General features: G+C 44.7%; 1 protein-coding gene across 2 annotated transcripts in view; it reads right to left on the bottom strand.

Annotated features, from left to right (window-relative positions):
- mmp24 (matrix metallopeptidase 24) overlaps positions 1-15,360 on the bottom strand; it is a 24,354-nt gene extending 8,994 nt beyond the window's left edge. Inside the window, exons 1-6 of one of the 2 annotated variants that reach the window (XM_076147285.1) lie at positions 15,259-15,360; positions 14,821-14,937; positions 7,851-7,950; positions 7,200-7,404; positions 3,121-3,290; positions 797-985 (exon numbers count right to left, since the gene is read on the bottom strand). In XM_076147285.1, the coding sequence (XP_076003400.1) occupies positions 797-985; positions 3,121-3,290; positions 7,200-7,404; positions 7,851-7,950; positions 14,821-14,937; positions 15,259-15,335 (858 nt within the window). In that variant the 5' untranslated portion in view covers positions 15,336-15,360. Of the gene's footprint in view, positions 1-796; positions 1,009-3,120; positions 3,291-7,199; positions 7,405-7,850; positions 7,951-14,820; positions 14,938-15,258 lie in introns of both variants that reach the window. The other variant, XM_076147284.1, reaches the window with a different exon arrangement.
- Between the last annotated feature and the right edge of the window lie 1,524 nt (positions 15,361-16,884).

Below are 16,884 nucleotides of genomic sequence, written 5' to 3'. Positions count from 1 at the left end.
TCTGACATAACACACATGAACAGATTGTTGTGTGTATGTGTGTGTGTATGTGTGTGTGTGCAGAGCTACAGTTACTGTTACTCCCTTCTGCATTACGCTCAGAGATACTTCCAACCAAAGTGCTTTCCCCGTTCTATCAGACGATCATTTTTGGGATTCAAACCCTCAGCGCTGACAGTAATCACCTGCAGAGCGGCGGTGCTCAGGTCTGCGTCTCCTTTCCACTTAACGCTCAATGAGTCTTTCTCTGTATCCCCCTGTGTGCTCCTCTTTCATGTGCTGTACAAACCAACAGCTCACGAGTCACCGCCTATAGGATCTGACATCACTTCATTACTGAGAGCACAAAGCTACTCACAAGACAACAGCACTTACAGCATCTCTGCCCCCTCACCTGCACCCTGTTATGGGATTATCTACAGTCGTATCTATGCTGCTACTGAGTGTCTTCTAATTATTGTACTTTCTGGATTCTGGATTGTGATTCAGGTTTATTCTGTGCTCTTTGCGGAGGAGCACAAGCTGTTCCACTCTGATACATGCACCTGTTCCTAATTGGTCCAAACATCACATGGCTGGTTTGACTGAAGCCTCACTGGTGATGCAACAATCACAAGATGTCCAAAGACGCGTTGTCTGGCCTGTTCTTTTTTCTTTTCATTGGACATCACTTGAAGTATATTGTGGCCCTGAGAGTCCCCATGTATAAAAGCAACTTGACTTAAAGGAGCCCCTTCATTGTGTGTCTCTGACCTCTACTTGTGCGTTGGTGTCACATTCTGCCCTCTGCGCTCACCTTGAAGACAAACATCTCCCGTCTGAAGAAGGCGACGGTGTTGAAGTTGCCGTCGCAGATGTTGGGCTTGCCGTTCCCCGGGAGCGCAGGCCGGTCGCCCGAGGGAGGGCGCCCCGGGCGGGAGGGGCGGCCGTGATTGGAGGTGGAGTGCGTCCGTCGAGAGGGTAAGGTGGGTAACGGCCTGGTGGGCTCCAGCATGGCCGTGGGGATGCCTGGAAAACACAACATCTTCAATCATACTGCATCTATATGTACACTCCATTAAAGAGATGTTCACAGATCTGCAGAGCCAGGACTCCTGAAAGATCCTCAAAACCACAACTCGTGTTTGTTGATCCATTTCTTTGTGTATATATATTATTTATTTATATGTAAGATCCAATACTGTACAGAATGCAGTGGGACATCTGAGAGCAAAAGATTAAACAGCATGAGTCATGTTGGCTGGTGATTCATTTTTAAGTGCAGTCATTTCTGAGTCACTTCTCATTTTCAGTGCCTGGAACGGTAATGTTGTGATTCCACTGCCACAAGAAAGAATTAATTCTAATTTTTTACAGAATACACCAATAATTTGCTCCTGGGCTTAATTCAAACGTTATGTTTATGTCAAAGTAGAGTACTGGCAATACTAATAAGATCTCAATTTGACTCAGAAATACAGCTAAGTTAAAAGTAAACATGTATCCAATAAATCCTCTGAGTGACGGTGTGTGTGCGTGTGTGTGTGTGTGTGTGTGTTGGGGGTGCATTCAGGTGCTGAGAGGGAGAAACAAACAGTATGAACTCTCAGCAGATAAAACAGCAGACTTTATAATGCACACTGAGCACAACTGCAGAGGCAAAGCGCTGTGTCCTGCACTGCTTTGACTCGCTCCTGCACCTTGACTCAAAATGTCAAATCAGCGTCGTGACCTTTAATGAGAAGATGGGCTTTTGTTGTGAAAGAGGAAAAAGATACCAGGCTGAGTCAACAAAGAGGAAGAAGAAATACTTCTCTGTTGTATTTTGTGAGCTGGGCTTAGTGGTTAGTCTTATTAAGTCTATATTACATAAGTCTACATTACGTAATTGACATAAAACAAGGATTAAATCAGCATAAATCTAAATGTGCTTACTATGAGTATCTATAATGCAAGAATGCAAATCAATGTACTGGTGAATGTACATGTTTATAATAAGGAGGAGCCGTTTCTCCGCCTGGCGCTCTCCCCTGACTCTCTGATTACACAACGCATTACATGCATTTGGCAGACAGTGGATTCTTATTAATTCCATCCATAAATATGTCTTACTCACATTTCTGCCCTAATCTCAGCACAGAAGGAAGGAAATCTGTATGTAATGCGAGTGTTAATGTGTTGGGTGGGGTCACTGAGCCGGCTGTTATCCTCTGTGGGTCGTGATTCTGTGACACCTTGGGTTACATGAGCATGATGTCTAGGCTGATGAGTCACATGGCCGTCGTGTTCGGGACTTTGGAGACCAGATAACCAGATCAGAGACATTGTTGTAAGGTAAATGTGTTTACACCCTTTCTGAATGCACACGCTGGAAGCCGGAGCGAGGGGAGGGGGTGGTCAGTGTGTGTGTGGGTGTGTGACATCAAAATCTCAAGACAATCAATCATATAAATGGGTAAAACGATACAAACTTTCACTTTAAGAGAGGGGTGGAGCTGTTAAGAGGAGTTCTATGTCCCCTGTGTGTTTCTGTAATAACACACACAGTAATAAATGGGGACAAAATGGCACCAACAGCACAAACATCCCACAGTTTCATTTCTCTTCCTGGAGCCCAACCTAACTTTTACACCCACATCCAGCCCATTGCTGCATCATGTGAGTGTGAAAGTTCACACTTCATGTCCAAACAAACAGACGTGGCTACAGTTTGCAGTTCGGTCCCTTTGTCTCTTTGTCTAACATGACAAATGAATGGAACAGAACATCATGAGTTTCTGCTGCTGACACTCCTCTCCTCTCTGGAATGGACCAAAGGGCATGAACACAAAAAAGAACAAAGACAGTCTAACGTTTTCATTCTCTCCGTCTCTCCAAAGAAAGATGGCTGAGAACTTAAATGTTCTTCAGTTTCCTTCACAATCATTATTATCATTGGTTATTTGGAGCTGTATATGGCTGTAATGTGGAAAAACATGAATCCTCCTCTGCTCTCGCTTTCTGCAGCACTACTGTCCCCATTGAATGACAACAGATTGTTTGAGGTACTGTCTCTTTAAGAACCAAAAATGCGTAACAAAATCGGGCATAACCTTCATAGTCTGGTGACGCTTCACTTACAAACATTAACATTGAGGAAACAAACCTACCGTAAATCTTCTGGATCCCCTGCAGGTCGTCAACGGGCAGTTTGAAGTTGTGTGTGTCCATGTACTGATAAAAAGGAGCCATGATGGCGCTGGGGTCATTAGAGTGCTCCAGACCCAACGCATGACCCAACTCATGGACCGCCACCAGGAACAAGTCATTACCTGGAGAGAAGGGGAGCAGGGGACCAGGGGAGGTAAGGTGAAGGCAGGCGAGGTTGAGGGAAGAAGGAAGGCGGAGAGGAAGGAAGAGGCAGAAGTATGGAAGAGGAAGGAAGAAATCAAGAACAAAAGAAAAGAGGAGACAGTTAGAGAAGCATTGTTTCTTTGACAGTGAGATTCTGTCAAACAGGATCAAAATGACAACAATGACAACAGGAAGCTCTTTGTGCTGCCAACAGGCCGTCAAGCTGCAAAGGCTGCTTTCCAAAAATGGAAGAGGTGCAGCATCTTTGCAAAGGGCAACAAAATCAGCCTCACCTCCTCCTTTAATGTGAATCTAACTACTTCAAATAACAGCCAGAGAGCCAATAGAAAGAGGAGTTTACCTAAATGTCACATGGTCCCGTGGGATCTGGATTCTGTCACAATCTGAGCTGTGATTGCGAGCGGCTGTCGAGCCTTCAGTGACTTCTTGCAGTCTGAACACGGAACCATAATTAATACATTTCATCTGCATGGTAATTGGTTTGACTCTGTTTGAACCTAATTATCTTTTTTCTCTCTGGTCTGTTTGAAGATTGCAGGCTTGGCGGTCAGCAGCCTTACAGACATAATGTTACTGTGTGTGTGTGTGTGTGTGTGTGTGTGTGTGTGTGTGTGTGTGTGTGTGGAGCCCAGGCTGTTTCCTGCCTGTTTGATGCTCTTCGTCCTTCGTATCACATCTTTTTTCTATATTCTCTCCCCGTTTCTCTCTCATACATAAATAATGCATCCAAAAGGCGAAAACATGTCTTTTTCTCTGTTCTCCTGCTGCTTTTGATGCTTTTTATATATGTTTCTGGGCTTCTCCTTACCTTTAAGACCCTCGTGATGGCAGAATGACCACTGGCCTTCAACAAAGCCTCTTCCATATACACGACTGACTGAATACATATAAGGTCTGATTCATTTGGCTGCACAGAATTAATGAAAGCTTTCTGAAGAAATAGAACCAAACTGACTGCGGTGGCTTTGACATTCCAGCTTCACAAGTGTGACATGTGAGCTTCAGATGTGTGTGTGTGTGTGTGTGTGTGTGTGTGGTGGACCAGGATCAGACTGTCTTTAAACGAGCTGCTGACCCTGAAGTCGTGTGCGATTAAACAGTTGCAGAGGAACATAAAGGCTTCAATGCAGAGAGACGCTGAATCCTGACAAGGTTCAAACGTTCCATCGGCTCTTGATTCCTCAATATTGATGGATCGAGTCTTTTTTCTGACCCTTTTGGTCCAAACAGATGAAGGAATACAGCCTGTGAGTGGTCAGAGATGCATGTTGGTGCTCATCTGTCTCATAGGAATGTGGCAGAAGTCTTCCTTTAATCTCCCGTCCTCCTCTTTGATCTTCTGGCTCACAGTTTTGTATTTTCATCCATCGTCCTTCGGTTTCTCTCTACCTTCTTACACCTTCACACACACACACCCACGCACCCACTTTTCTATCTCCGCACACTCCCACTCCACTCGTCCTTCTCCTGCTCTGCCTCTTTTATCTCTTACTCTCCAACCACAGCCCTCCTCCTCCTCTTCCTCCCACATCCTGTGTCCACCGGCCTTTATCTCTCCTCTCCCTGCGCCTCTCTTTCTTTCGTGTCGCAGCAAAAGATAAAGCCGATTCTGCAGCCGAAGACGTACACTTCAGCGGCTTGAGTTGGACGCTCTCCGTGTGTCTGCCTCTCCCCTTGAGGTCGCTCTATCATCTGCTCTGGCTTCCCACAGTGACATTAACAGCTTTCCTCTCATGTTTGCCCCTGCGCTCGTCTGCCTGCCTGTGATAAAGATGATGTCTGATATCGTTCTGATGAAACTCGCCTCTCAAGTCATCTCAGTCTGATGTGTCCATGGAGACTTCGCCGCTTTGTTGAAGGAAAACAGAGCGCCGGCAGATTGTTCCGCCGCTGAAATCTTCATTTCACAGGCAGAGATGCTTTCACACACGCAGGTTCTGGAAACCTCGTGGATTTACTCACCAAGAGCTCTGTTTGTTAAGTCCTGATCCACGTCTACATTTTTATCTGGCTTCATCTAATAATGAGGAAGGAAGAAGAGGAGTGTTGTTGTCGTTCTAAAAGCGTTCTCCAGCTGCTTGCAGAGTGATTTAGAGGATAACTGCCGATTTAAACCGCCAGTAATCCATCAGCTGTGTCGGTGAAGCAGCACTGCTTTGGGGGAAACGATGCATCACAACATCTGTGTTCATCACAAGTGAAACAGCACAGAGGAGCTTCAGGTGTAGGGAGCTCCTCCTCCTCCTCCTCCTCCTCCTGGTGGGAGAAGGTTGATCAAAGACTTTGTCCCTGAAAATGAGGCCTGTTGGTCCTCCTGATGTCCTTCTGAGGCCGATAGCAGGAGTTGGTTTGAGCGTCTCGACAGAACTTTGCAGCGTCCCTATCTCAACCTCTGATCTTCCAATTACTATGTGTGTGTGAGAGGAAGGATATGAGAGATAGGGAGTGTGTGTATCTCTAATATCCTTCCTCCTCACACACACACACACAGGGTAACAATAACTCATGATAGTAAATCTCCCTTAATTTCAACAATCTGAATGATCCAAAGTCTTCACTGTGACACTTTGCTTTAGAGTAACACACACACACACACACACACACACACACACACACACACACACACACACACACACAGCAATGTTGCATGAGGAGTTTAGAACAACAACTGTCCAAGATAATTCTCTATGCTGCTAATCTCTCCAGCCAGATTCAGCTCCCTCTTCATCTCTGCCTCTTCATCTCTGCCTCTTCATCTCTCTCCCTCTCTTAATCAACACATTAGTTATTCAGGGGGAATCTGGCTGAAGTCTTTTGTCAAACAGAGATAGGAAGAAGGAGAAACATTACACAGCAAAGTGTGTTCCTCCTCCATTTCTCATCCTGTCACTGAACAATGTGCTGCTCAGAGATACACACACAGCTCAAGGTATCGTCACAGTTCAACCACTTCAATCCAAAATCTGCTGCTGTTTCTCTTTGCATTTACCAACATGGTTGTGTGTGTGTGCTTGTGTTAATTAAAAATTCCTTCAATCTTGTGTTTTCAGTCATTTCTTCCTTGTATTGCACAAATACTGCCATGGCGATGAGGTAATGACACAATAATGCGTCTGTAGGTCATAACAGTTAGCATGTTAGCATATGCAGATTGGCTTCAGAGTCCTTTGTGTCATCAGAGGTCCCATGAATCTTAATGAGGTTGAAGTGTGTATCCAGCTTCATGCTGCACTAGGTGGAGGCTTATAACGACCTTAATGACTTACACTGACTTTACTTCCATGTCATTAAGGAGCTAATTTCCCTTAAGGGTTGAGAGAATATGACATTCAAAGGATTCCACAGGGACCTGAGAAGTGGTGTGTGATCTTAATCCCTGTGAATCTGCAGAGTCACATTCCACCACACTACCTTCAATAACTCAGAAAATACAACCATCGACAGAAAACCCTGCTCCTGTGTGATTTGACATCTTGGTAATGTTGATGTATTTATTATCAAACATCCCTGTGGAATATATTTAAAGTGAGATATTATTCTTATGGAATATGTAAATGTAATCCTGGAGAGAAAACCCTTCTGATAGACATCTGATGGTCCCTCAGCAGGACAGGCAGCATCTGTGAGGAAGGATTCTTTGTTTTCCCGACAGACTCAGCAGGTGTGATGTTTCGTATTCCAGCTGTATCCAGGAAACGTGTGAATGTTAGAAGCCTGAGCTACATGAGATGAAGAGTACTGTAGTGTGGCTCAGAACAGCTCAAACCCATGTGACCATTATGGTTCTGATGTCTGTATGTTATGTAATGAAACACACACATGCAGTCATGACACACACACACACGTAAGGCGCCACAGCGTCTCACCATCGTGGTTGGCGTTGCCCAGCGTCCAGGGCTCGTCCGAGTCAAAGTGTGTGTCTCCTCCGATGCCCGGGCCGGGGAAGTAGGCGTGTGCCAGGAAGCCCCCCTCTCCGTCGAAAGGGGAGCTGTCACCATGGAAACCAGAGGCAAAGAAAATCATGATGTCCGCCTCCTTCCCCTCGATTTTGATCTCCGAGTACGGCACCTCCTGACAGGGACCAGAGCGGAGTGTGTTAGAGTGCAGCAGAGTGCAGCAGAGTGCAGCAGAGTGCAGCAGAGTGCAGCAGAGTGAGAGGGCAGAGTCCAGTAAAGTGCAGCACAAACTAAGAAGCTGTACTCAGACTCAAGGCCCACAAAAGAGTTAATGCTTCATAAAATGTTCACACCTTTACAAGTCCAAAGACTCACACAGTCTAGTTCTTTGTGTAAAAGCTGAGAAAAATTTCATTTATTTAACACCCGACTTTGAACTTTGAGTTTTAACTTTATACTTGTAAGAAAAAGGATTAAATGTTTAAATGTTTCTTTCAGAGATCAATATGGACGTCAACATACTGCTACAGGAAAGCTACGAGACGACAAAACAACAGGAGCCAAGTGTGTGTGTGTGTGTGTGTGTGTGTGTGTGTGTGTGTGTGTGTGTCTCTCTCTGACCTGGAAGGAGAGCGGCGTCACAGCCTGCCACACGTTGAAGGCCTGTCTGATGGCTCGCTGGGTGTCCTTCTCTCCCACTTTAGGGGTGAAGTTTGATATGCTGGAGACACAAAAGATACCAGGTGAGTCAAACTACAGCACACCAACACGTCCAGCTACACCTGCTGGTCTTCATCGCTCTTTGCTTCCTCATCGTCCATCAGGACACAGGAACATCACACAAGCTCTCAGTGAAAATCATCTTCAGATCAATATTGATCACAATGCAGGAAATTAAAAACAAAGAGGTGTTTAGAAGGATGAAGCTTAACCCGTTATGTCTCCTTTAATGGAGAGAATGTGTCTTGTTTGGTGCTCCGAGCTGTGAAACCCATTAACACGTCTCCCTCTCTAATGTGCAGGTTAGACCGTCCATGCATCTGCAGCTACAGAAGACAAATGTAGGCAGCGAGGTCATTAACGAACTGCAGGAGAGGAGACGTGGCGTCCATATGTGAGAGACGGGTAAGGGACATGATTACAGGTTTCAGATCTCCCTTCACTGTCGCCGCACGCTGCTTTCATGTAGCGTCTTTTAAAAAGCCGTTCAAACCTTTGGTATCGGTGTCTGAACGTAGGCGAGCGAGGAGGAGGAGGATGGAGGAAGGAGGGGGGATTGGCGAGTAACAGAGACGGAAGAAAACAGCGATGGGGGAAGACAGCAAAGTCCATTTCACACTATCTGTCCCTCCACGGGGGGTAAATGCTTTGTTCCCGTCCCGAAAATACATTAGGGGAATAAATGACAGCACATTACACACACATGCCATAACTCAACATTTACACATGAGTGCGCCCAGGCCCCCCTGCTGTGCATAAATAAGTCTGCGGAGCAAAGAAGTGGAAATGTTTGTTGGACTTTTCTTTTGTGTTACGGGGAGTCGGCCGCTGAGTCGTGCGGGGAATGGATGTGTATCAAGATGTGTGTGTGTGTGTGTTGTGATGCATCCACAACATGATTTGAATGATGGGAAGGATGAGTGCGAATGAGATGTTCACAGGGATTCAGAGCCGAACGCCGTCGTCGTCACAGCCAATCTGCCACAATCCCTCAACTCCATTTACAGCATTTAGAGCGCACGTTTGTGTTTTTATGGGCAACAAGTCGAGTCCTGAGCTGCAATTCTGCCAATGTGAATCTGAAACAAGTCCGGAATTCACAGGTGATTGGAGAATCAGAGGGAATAACTGTACTAAAGAGAGAGAGAGAGAGAGAGAGAGAGAGAGAGAGAGAGAGAGAGAGAGAGAGAGAGAAAGTTCCTCAGTTTACAATGTAAACAAGAAAATATAAAGCATGACATCACAATCGAAACACTTTGTATGTTATTGTTAAGAGACACGAGATCAAACAGAGGCTGGTTGATTAATTCAGAAGCTGCTTAGATCAGAAGAACAAAATCTGGAGGAGGAATATTATGTGGCAGACTTTTCCAAACGAAGCCAGGCTGATTTTGTTCCATTATGTTCAGTTTGTGCTGTTGATGCAGACGAGCGGCTCTGATTGGTCACAGATAAGTTGAAGATTTTCAAAGGGGGGGATTTAAAAAAAAAACTGCAATCCATAATTTAAAAACATAAATCATAACATGAACCCACTCATGAATCATACATGAATCCATAAATTCACCACCCTGAGATGAATGATGAATGTGTGTGTGTGTGTGTGTGTGTGGCCGTTGTCTGATTTGAGTAAATGGTGTGGAACATTGTGGCAGAGACGCTGGCCAAATGACCTGTGGCCAAAATACACAGATGGTCCACTGTGTCTCTTTCTCTCTCTCTCTCACACACACACACACCCTCACAGCCACACACACACACACACACACACACACACACACACACACACACACACACACACACACACACACACACACACACACACACACACACACACACGTAACACTTTGCTCTGTCAGGCAGACAGCAGTTACATGCATGCAGTGCATTTAAATCACAAAATGTGCAAATGAAAAGGATGAAGAGAAATGACATCATGTGAAGGAGCTGTGCAAGAAATGAGTGAAACAAAGTCTAGCAAATTTGTTCATGCGTGTGATGATGATGATGATATATCTTCATCAAAGCATTTCCTGTCACAAGAATGCTAACAAAATGCAATCAAGCTCCTATAACTGGCTGCTAATGAAGAACCCTGATTAAGACAAATGATGAGAGGAAGAGGACACAGAGGAGGTGACAAACAGAGGAGAGGAAGGCCAGACTGCACACACACACAGCAAATGAGTGGGATCGCGGGGAGAAGAAACCATTTCCCAGTTCCAGACTCAGACACTCTGATTCACTCTGTGTCTGTCTCAGCTTCGTTTCAGCCCAATGTGCTTTGTTGGCAGGAAAGTTCACAACATTGTTTTCTAAAGCGTCAACATAAAAGACTTGGATTTCTCTCTTCCCCTGCTTTGTCTCTTGGCTCTGTTTCTTTACCGTTTTTAAATTGGTTTTCCCCGTCCTGTCCCGAGGCAGCTGTTCATGTCCACACACACACACTACACCAATCCAGCCTCCACCGAGCGAAGCCGGCCATAATTCACATTTGGATGTAGAGTCCAACGCGGTTAAAATGCATCAGCGTGTGTGTGTGTGTGTGTGTGTGGCTGTCGGCCGTGTAAGTGTTTTCACTTCAGCTGCTTGATTTGAAACCAGAGCAAGATGGAAAACATCCAGACAGAGTTTCTTCTACATGTAGAGTTACAAACTGGTTGAACTGCAACTATCCGTTCTAGAAACAACCATTATGTTTACATGAACTCAATACTGCAATACTTGTCAGTCATGTGATTGAGGCAGAAACACGAGTAATGGTGAAGGAGTGAGAGCAGAGTTCAACTTTGAATTAATATTTACATTTGACCAATCGCATTTCAATCACAGTACGGTGTCAACAAGACATTTGACTGTATGTGCTTATAGAAATGAGCTTTCTGTTCCTTTTTTGCTGATGCCACGTTCCTTATTGACAGAAAACTGGCCTGAGCACACAGCTAAGGACATTTTTCACAGCTTTTCTGTCGGTGGATCGGCTTAAAATATCCGACAGAGGAAAAGCAGCAGCAGCTGTGGTGCACAGGTGCTGCTTGGGCTCTCACTCATCGCCGCAGAGACCCGGGGTGGCAGTTCCGCCTCTCTTGACTTATGGATGCAATTGGTCATGTTCAAGGGTGGGGAGCTAGCAGAAGGTGCTTGTTTGTGCCTCTGCAATACCACAACCACATCACAACATATGCAACACATAAAGCATACAGAGAGCGGGATGGTGCCTCCTTTCTCACTTAGTATGACCTTGGAAATGGCACTAAATCTGTCATAAGGTTAAGAGTAAAATCAGTCAATATGGAGCTAGATTTCCACCATCTCTTAGCTTTATGGGGCTCACATACTTTATGGATCCATGTATTATAGCTGTAACGTAATGTGACAGAACCAAGATTTTGCAAAGTCTCTTTCCATTACAGCTCTGCAAATAACTTCTAACAACTCGTTTATTTTAGTTCCCATTAGCTGGTTTTCTATTTGCAGCTTGCCTACAATGCAGGTCAACTCGACAATTGTGGTTCTCAGCAACATATTGTTGGAAAGAAGAACCTGTGTGACTAATGACTCAGAAAACACTGACCCCTGGTGCTTTACAAAGGCAACAATTCAGCATATAACACACTCAAAGGCGTTCAGAAATGAAGACCTGCGTCAAATCCCCACACTGGAAAAGAACATGTGATCCTTTTTGCGTCTTAATATAAACACTTCAGTCTCACTTAGTCTTCAGATTGTTGAGCTGAAGTAATTGTATGTGTTCAGACGTGGTTTTGATCCGACCCTGCTGCTCTCGGATCGGCAGTTAAAACACCACCTCCAACCTAGCAGCTCTTTTCTTTACTTCCTTCCTTCATTCCCTATTTCCCAATTACTTCCCTCATTGCCTTCTTTCATTACCTATTTCCTTCAGCACAGCAGTCTTCCCTTAATGGACACAATGACTTGAAGCATCATTTCCTTTTATTTCAGTTTGTTCGTTCGTCCAACAGATTGGCTTCTCTGCAAGCGAGACAAACATCTGACAGTTAAACAAACATGAATCAAATAAATCAAAAACGTGAGCTTAGTAAGTCTCTTTCATTTATAAGCAACATTGCAGGTAGCGAAGCCGGCGAAGGTTATTGGTATCTGACTCACGCCCACAAGTGGTATTCATAAAAATCCCCGGTAACCAAACAGCCGTGGAAAATATGTAGCGGAATCATTTCATTGTATCCATAAAGCTTGGCTGACGTTAGATAATGCAGCAGCATCACATTACCCAGGTTGTTGTGAGGGCTGAACCAAGTAAGAGGCTATGAAAGGCAGCATGTTAATGAGCTGCTGCGTTTGTAAGTCTGTTCCTTGATGTAGAAGCAAAATGTACATATTAAATCAGATATAAGGAAACTTGGGGGTGGTGGCGGTGGTGTGTGTGTGTGTGTGTGTGTGTGTGTGTGTGTGTGTGTGTGTGTGTGTGTGTGTGTGTGTGTGTGTGTGCGCCTGAGAGAGAGACACAAAGCAAAGAGGCTGAGGATTGAGGAAGAGGCACAGCGCAACTAGAACATGTGGAGGATCCAATCAAATCTTATCATTTAAATAAAATGCCTAATCAACTGACAAATACAAATACTGTTGTAAGGAGGGGAACTGTGTAGTGCAAAATAGGGAGGATACATGGAAATATGTCCAGTTCCCATTCTGCTTGTATTCTCATTGTTGCTAATGCATTGTGATGATGATGATGAGGGTTCACTGAGTACAGCTAATCGAGGAAGATTGGCGCCAAAGAAGTTTGAGGCTGCAATCAAGTTAGACGTGATCATGTTAGCGTAGCCAGGCTGAAGACTTCACTGCGAGAATGTGACTGTGGATAGACGCTGAAACATTAGAGGAAACACAAATACAGTAAAAGGTAACGTGATCGCACAGTGATCTCACACTGTGGGCATTATGTATCGCTGTAGAGTGGAGATCTGCAATGCTGGGAGCTGGGATGCCTTCAGTGTCTCATGGGAGAGGCATAATCTACATTAGAGCCATAAAGCTTTGAGTGGGAAAAGATAGAGAGATAAAAGAGGACGGAGAGTAAAAGAGGGAGACAAAATCTGTCCGACAAGTAAATGCTTTGTACAGCAGAGCAAAGACAGACAGAAGAGAGGAGAGAGTTTGGTGGAGAGAAAGATTTCATCACCAAATCAAACTGGAAACATGTTTAAACGATCACAGTGCCGGGAAATTACTACGAAACACAAATGACTAAACTATAACCTTAAAACTGAAATATGACACCCACACACACGCGCACCCACACACTAGCACAAAGCAGTTAGTTTATTACAACAGTAAGTCATCGGAACAGCTTGCTGCACATTATTAGCTTGCACTTGTATTATCTCTCCACTTTGAATCTATTCTCGTCTCTTTGTTCATTTCTTCTCCTCCTTTCTCTTTGAGGAGATGTCTGCGACTCTGTGCAGCGCTGCTTCCTCTCCCTCCTCTCCCTCCTCTCCCTATTTGTGTGTTGAGCAGAAAATTGCTCCTCGCTCCATTTCTTTCAATCATCCATTATAAAATTTTCTTTCATTTAGTTTGTCCACTAGTGGCCTTACGCAGCGGATTTCAAAGCATGAGATGTCAGCTAATGTGCCGTAAACAGTAAGTGTGACCACAGTGAATGAATCCGGACTCATTCAGACGGCCCATCGCTCGTACTTCAGACTAAAGAAGACATAAAACTACAATGTGATACGACATTAAAATTCAGCTTTGATCCGTACATGTTGTACTGGAGCTGGTACACAACAGTGTGTGAAGTGGAGATAGTGGCAGGATTGTTCAGTGTTAAGCATCACTCCACTCAGCTGGCAGCTCAGCTGGAAATGTAACTCTGCTACATGGTTTACATTTTAGATAGTTATCTTTCAGTTAAACCGTAGGGACTCAGCTTGGGAAACGGATGGTTGCCGGTCCGAGTCCCGTATGGACCAAGAAAGTGGACTGGCAGCTCGAGAGTTGCCAGTTTGCCTCCAGGGCACTGCCGAGATGCCCTTGAGCAGATTTCAGATTGACCTGTTTGCATGGTAACGTGTTCGCATGTGTGAGTTGACCCAATAAAGTTTCTTATATTTATTATATTGCATTTGTAAGTTGCAAGTTGTAGTTTAAAAGAATGTGACTCTTGTTTTTTGCGTGTCCAACATGATGTACACAATAAATTAGTACAATCTTCATAGGTGGGCGTGCACAAGCCAACATGGGTCAGGTGATGCAATGCACCATGGGAAATGTAGTTTAGCTGCAGTATGATTCACAGGTATGCAGTCCATACCACCATGGCCACTGAAAGAAGTCCTTCACATGAGTCTGATAAGAACACCAAGGGCTGAAAAGTACACAGGGTGGAACTGTTGAAACTTATTTCTTCTGTGTGTAGATGGAGCTGGGGTGTCATGACGACGGGAGAAGCTGCTCTGCAATTTCCATGTTTTTATGGATGAGATAAATTGAACCTTGGCCCTTGAAGCTATTAGCCAGAAAGCTGCGTTGTGTTCGTTATCTTGTGAGACGTCCCTGCATTAATCTAATCTCATCTGCATTAGATCTACAGTATGTTAAGTAAGTCTGAGCTGCAGGGACGGAACTCACACAGCAGCGTTTTACTGAAACACTCTAGAACGTAAAGAGAGATGGAAGCGCCAGACGAAGAGACGGGTGGGTGGATGCAATGCAGGGATACATGATGCGTTCAAGGTCTCGAGGGGCAGACCTAATTTACATTAGACCCAGCAGAGTTCAGAGTGGAAGAGAGGAGGAAGGAAGGAGAGTAGGAGGTGGAGATGGAGAGAAGAGGAGAGGAAGGAAAACAGAGCCACATGAAGAGAAAGACATAGACTACCTGTAGGAGATCCTTTTGTCTCTCCACTTCTGTCCCGTCAGGGCGTAGCGTTTATTCCTCTGCCGGCGGCTGGTGTGAGGATGATCTGGGACGCCACATCGAGGTTTCCTCATCCACCTGGGGCCAAATGACATCATATATCACTGATTGACCTGTCGTAAGTCTCTTGTCCCGTCAAGCTCGGTCAGATTAATGTGTCGTTTCTACATCAGGTCTTGATAAAAATGTTGTACTGCCTAACAAAGCACCAGGTTATGTACGTGTGTATACGTAGAACAGATGAGGCATTAATTCATCCATGAACGTTCATTCACTTTCATTTACTTGCATTGATAATCACACTATGGACAAGCAATTGTAGTTTAGAGTAGAACTGTTCTGAATGTGTATACAAGCGACCGGTTACACCCACACACACACACATATCACTGGACTCACTCTATAGTGGTCTGGTCAAGTATCCCCGTCACAGGAATCCCATAGAAGCGCTGCATGGCGGCCACAGCAGACTGCATGGCTTTCTCCTGCCGCAGGTCAGACGTGCGGACGTCATGAGGCAGCAGGTAGCCGTAATTCTTCAACCACGTCTGAAAGAGAAGAAGAGGAGAGGAGTTAGACTCGGTTGTGAGCACGACAATCCTTCATTCTATCTTAAAGCAATACGTTTTACAAATGTTCAGGATTTGCCGGTCACGTGATCTGAATTAGATCTGAAGACGTTTCAATACACGATCCATAGTTGAGTTTGTCCCCCTGTAGGATGTAAAGCATTGATCGCAACAATAAAAGGCAAAACTAAACTAAAAAGCTTGAAGATTGAAAAGATTGATGAACAGATTTGCTGACACCAAAAAATCTCCAAGTAATCAGCTGTCAGTCACAAAGCTGGGGGGGAATTTACAGCTGATGGAATCTAGAAAGCTCCGGCCTGCTAACACATTCTCTTCAGACTAAAATACTTTTTCTCTTAAAAAAGATTGTGCTTGGGGGATAAGAGCAAAGACATAAAGAGAATGATCAAATATGTAAGAGTGACCAAAAGAGCCTGAGGAAGAGGAGATGAGGAGGAGGAAGAGAGAGCTTTGCCTACAAAGTCACAGAAAACCTGATTCACACCGATCCAACATTGATGCCAAACGCACAAGTTTCCTCAGATGGGTGTTATTATGTCGTATTTCTCACTTTGCAGTGCACCTGTGTCTTTAATAAGACATAACACAATCTCACAAGCCTCCTGAGAGAGAGAGAGAGAGAGACAGACAGACAGACAGAGAGAGAGAAAGAGAGACAGAGAGAGAGAGAGAGAGGGAGTGAGAGATGGAGCAAAAAACGATAGAAGAAAGAAGAGGAATAGGGGAGATGAAACACAGGTGGCAAATAAATAAAGTGGACGAAAGAGAAGAGAGAGAGAGTTGGGGTGAAGCTGTGGAGAGATAGATGAGGGAGTGGAGGGGGAGAGGGGGAGGCTGAGCTCTTCTCCACAGTGGCTCATTAATATTTCAGCGTGTGTGCCAGCCTCTCCCAGCAACCCGCCCTCTGCTACGATATGAACGCCTGCTATCGGCCATGACGGACACAGGGAGGGGGCCTGCGCTGTGGGAGCTTGCTGAACACATCTAATACACAGACACAGAGCACAGCAGCAGCCTGTTATTACTTTTATAACGCTGTAGAAATCAATCCCATATTTTTATTTAGCGCCGAAAAACAAATACCACATCAAATCTGGAAGTAAAAAAACATATTGTGAATATAAATCTTTTTATGGTGCGCAATGAAAATGTTACAACTCGCCGTCGCCGTGCCAACAACACTTTAAAGAAAGCAAGAGTTGTTTGTGCTGGGATATATTTCCATGTCATAAGTCGTTCAGAAACATAACGCAAACTGGCTTAAAAGGCTTAAAATAATGTTCCCAGGGGACAACTTGCTTCTTTTAAGCTCTGAATACAAGCATTCAGAGCCTGGAAGTGAGAGAGAGAGAGAGAAGAAGAAGATGAAGAGAAGAGTGACATCATTCAAATCACATCCACAGTGACGGAAACACACGAGAGCCTCAGGTAC

Source organism: Genypterus blacodes, unplaced genomic scaffold, assembly GCF_046128005.1.
Source record: "Genypterus blacodes isolate CSIRO-AG114 ecotype Tasmania unplaced genomic scaffold, CSIRO-AGI_Gbla_v1 ptg000037l_1, whole genome shotgun sequence".
NCBI lineage: Eukaryota > Metazoa > Chordata > Actinopteri > Ophidiiformes > Ophidiidae > Genypterus > Genypterus blacodes.
Note: the sequence above shows the minus strand (reverse complement) of the source record. Positions and strands in the feature narration are given on the sequence as shown.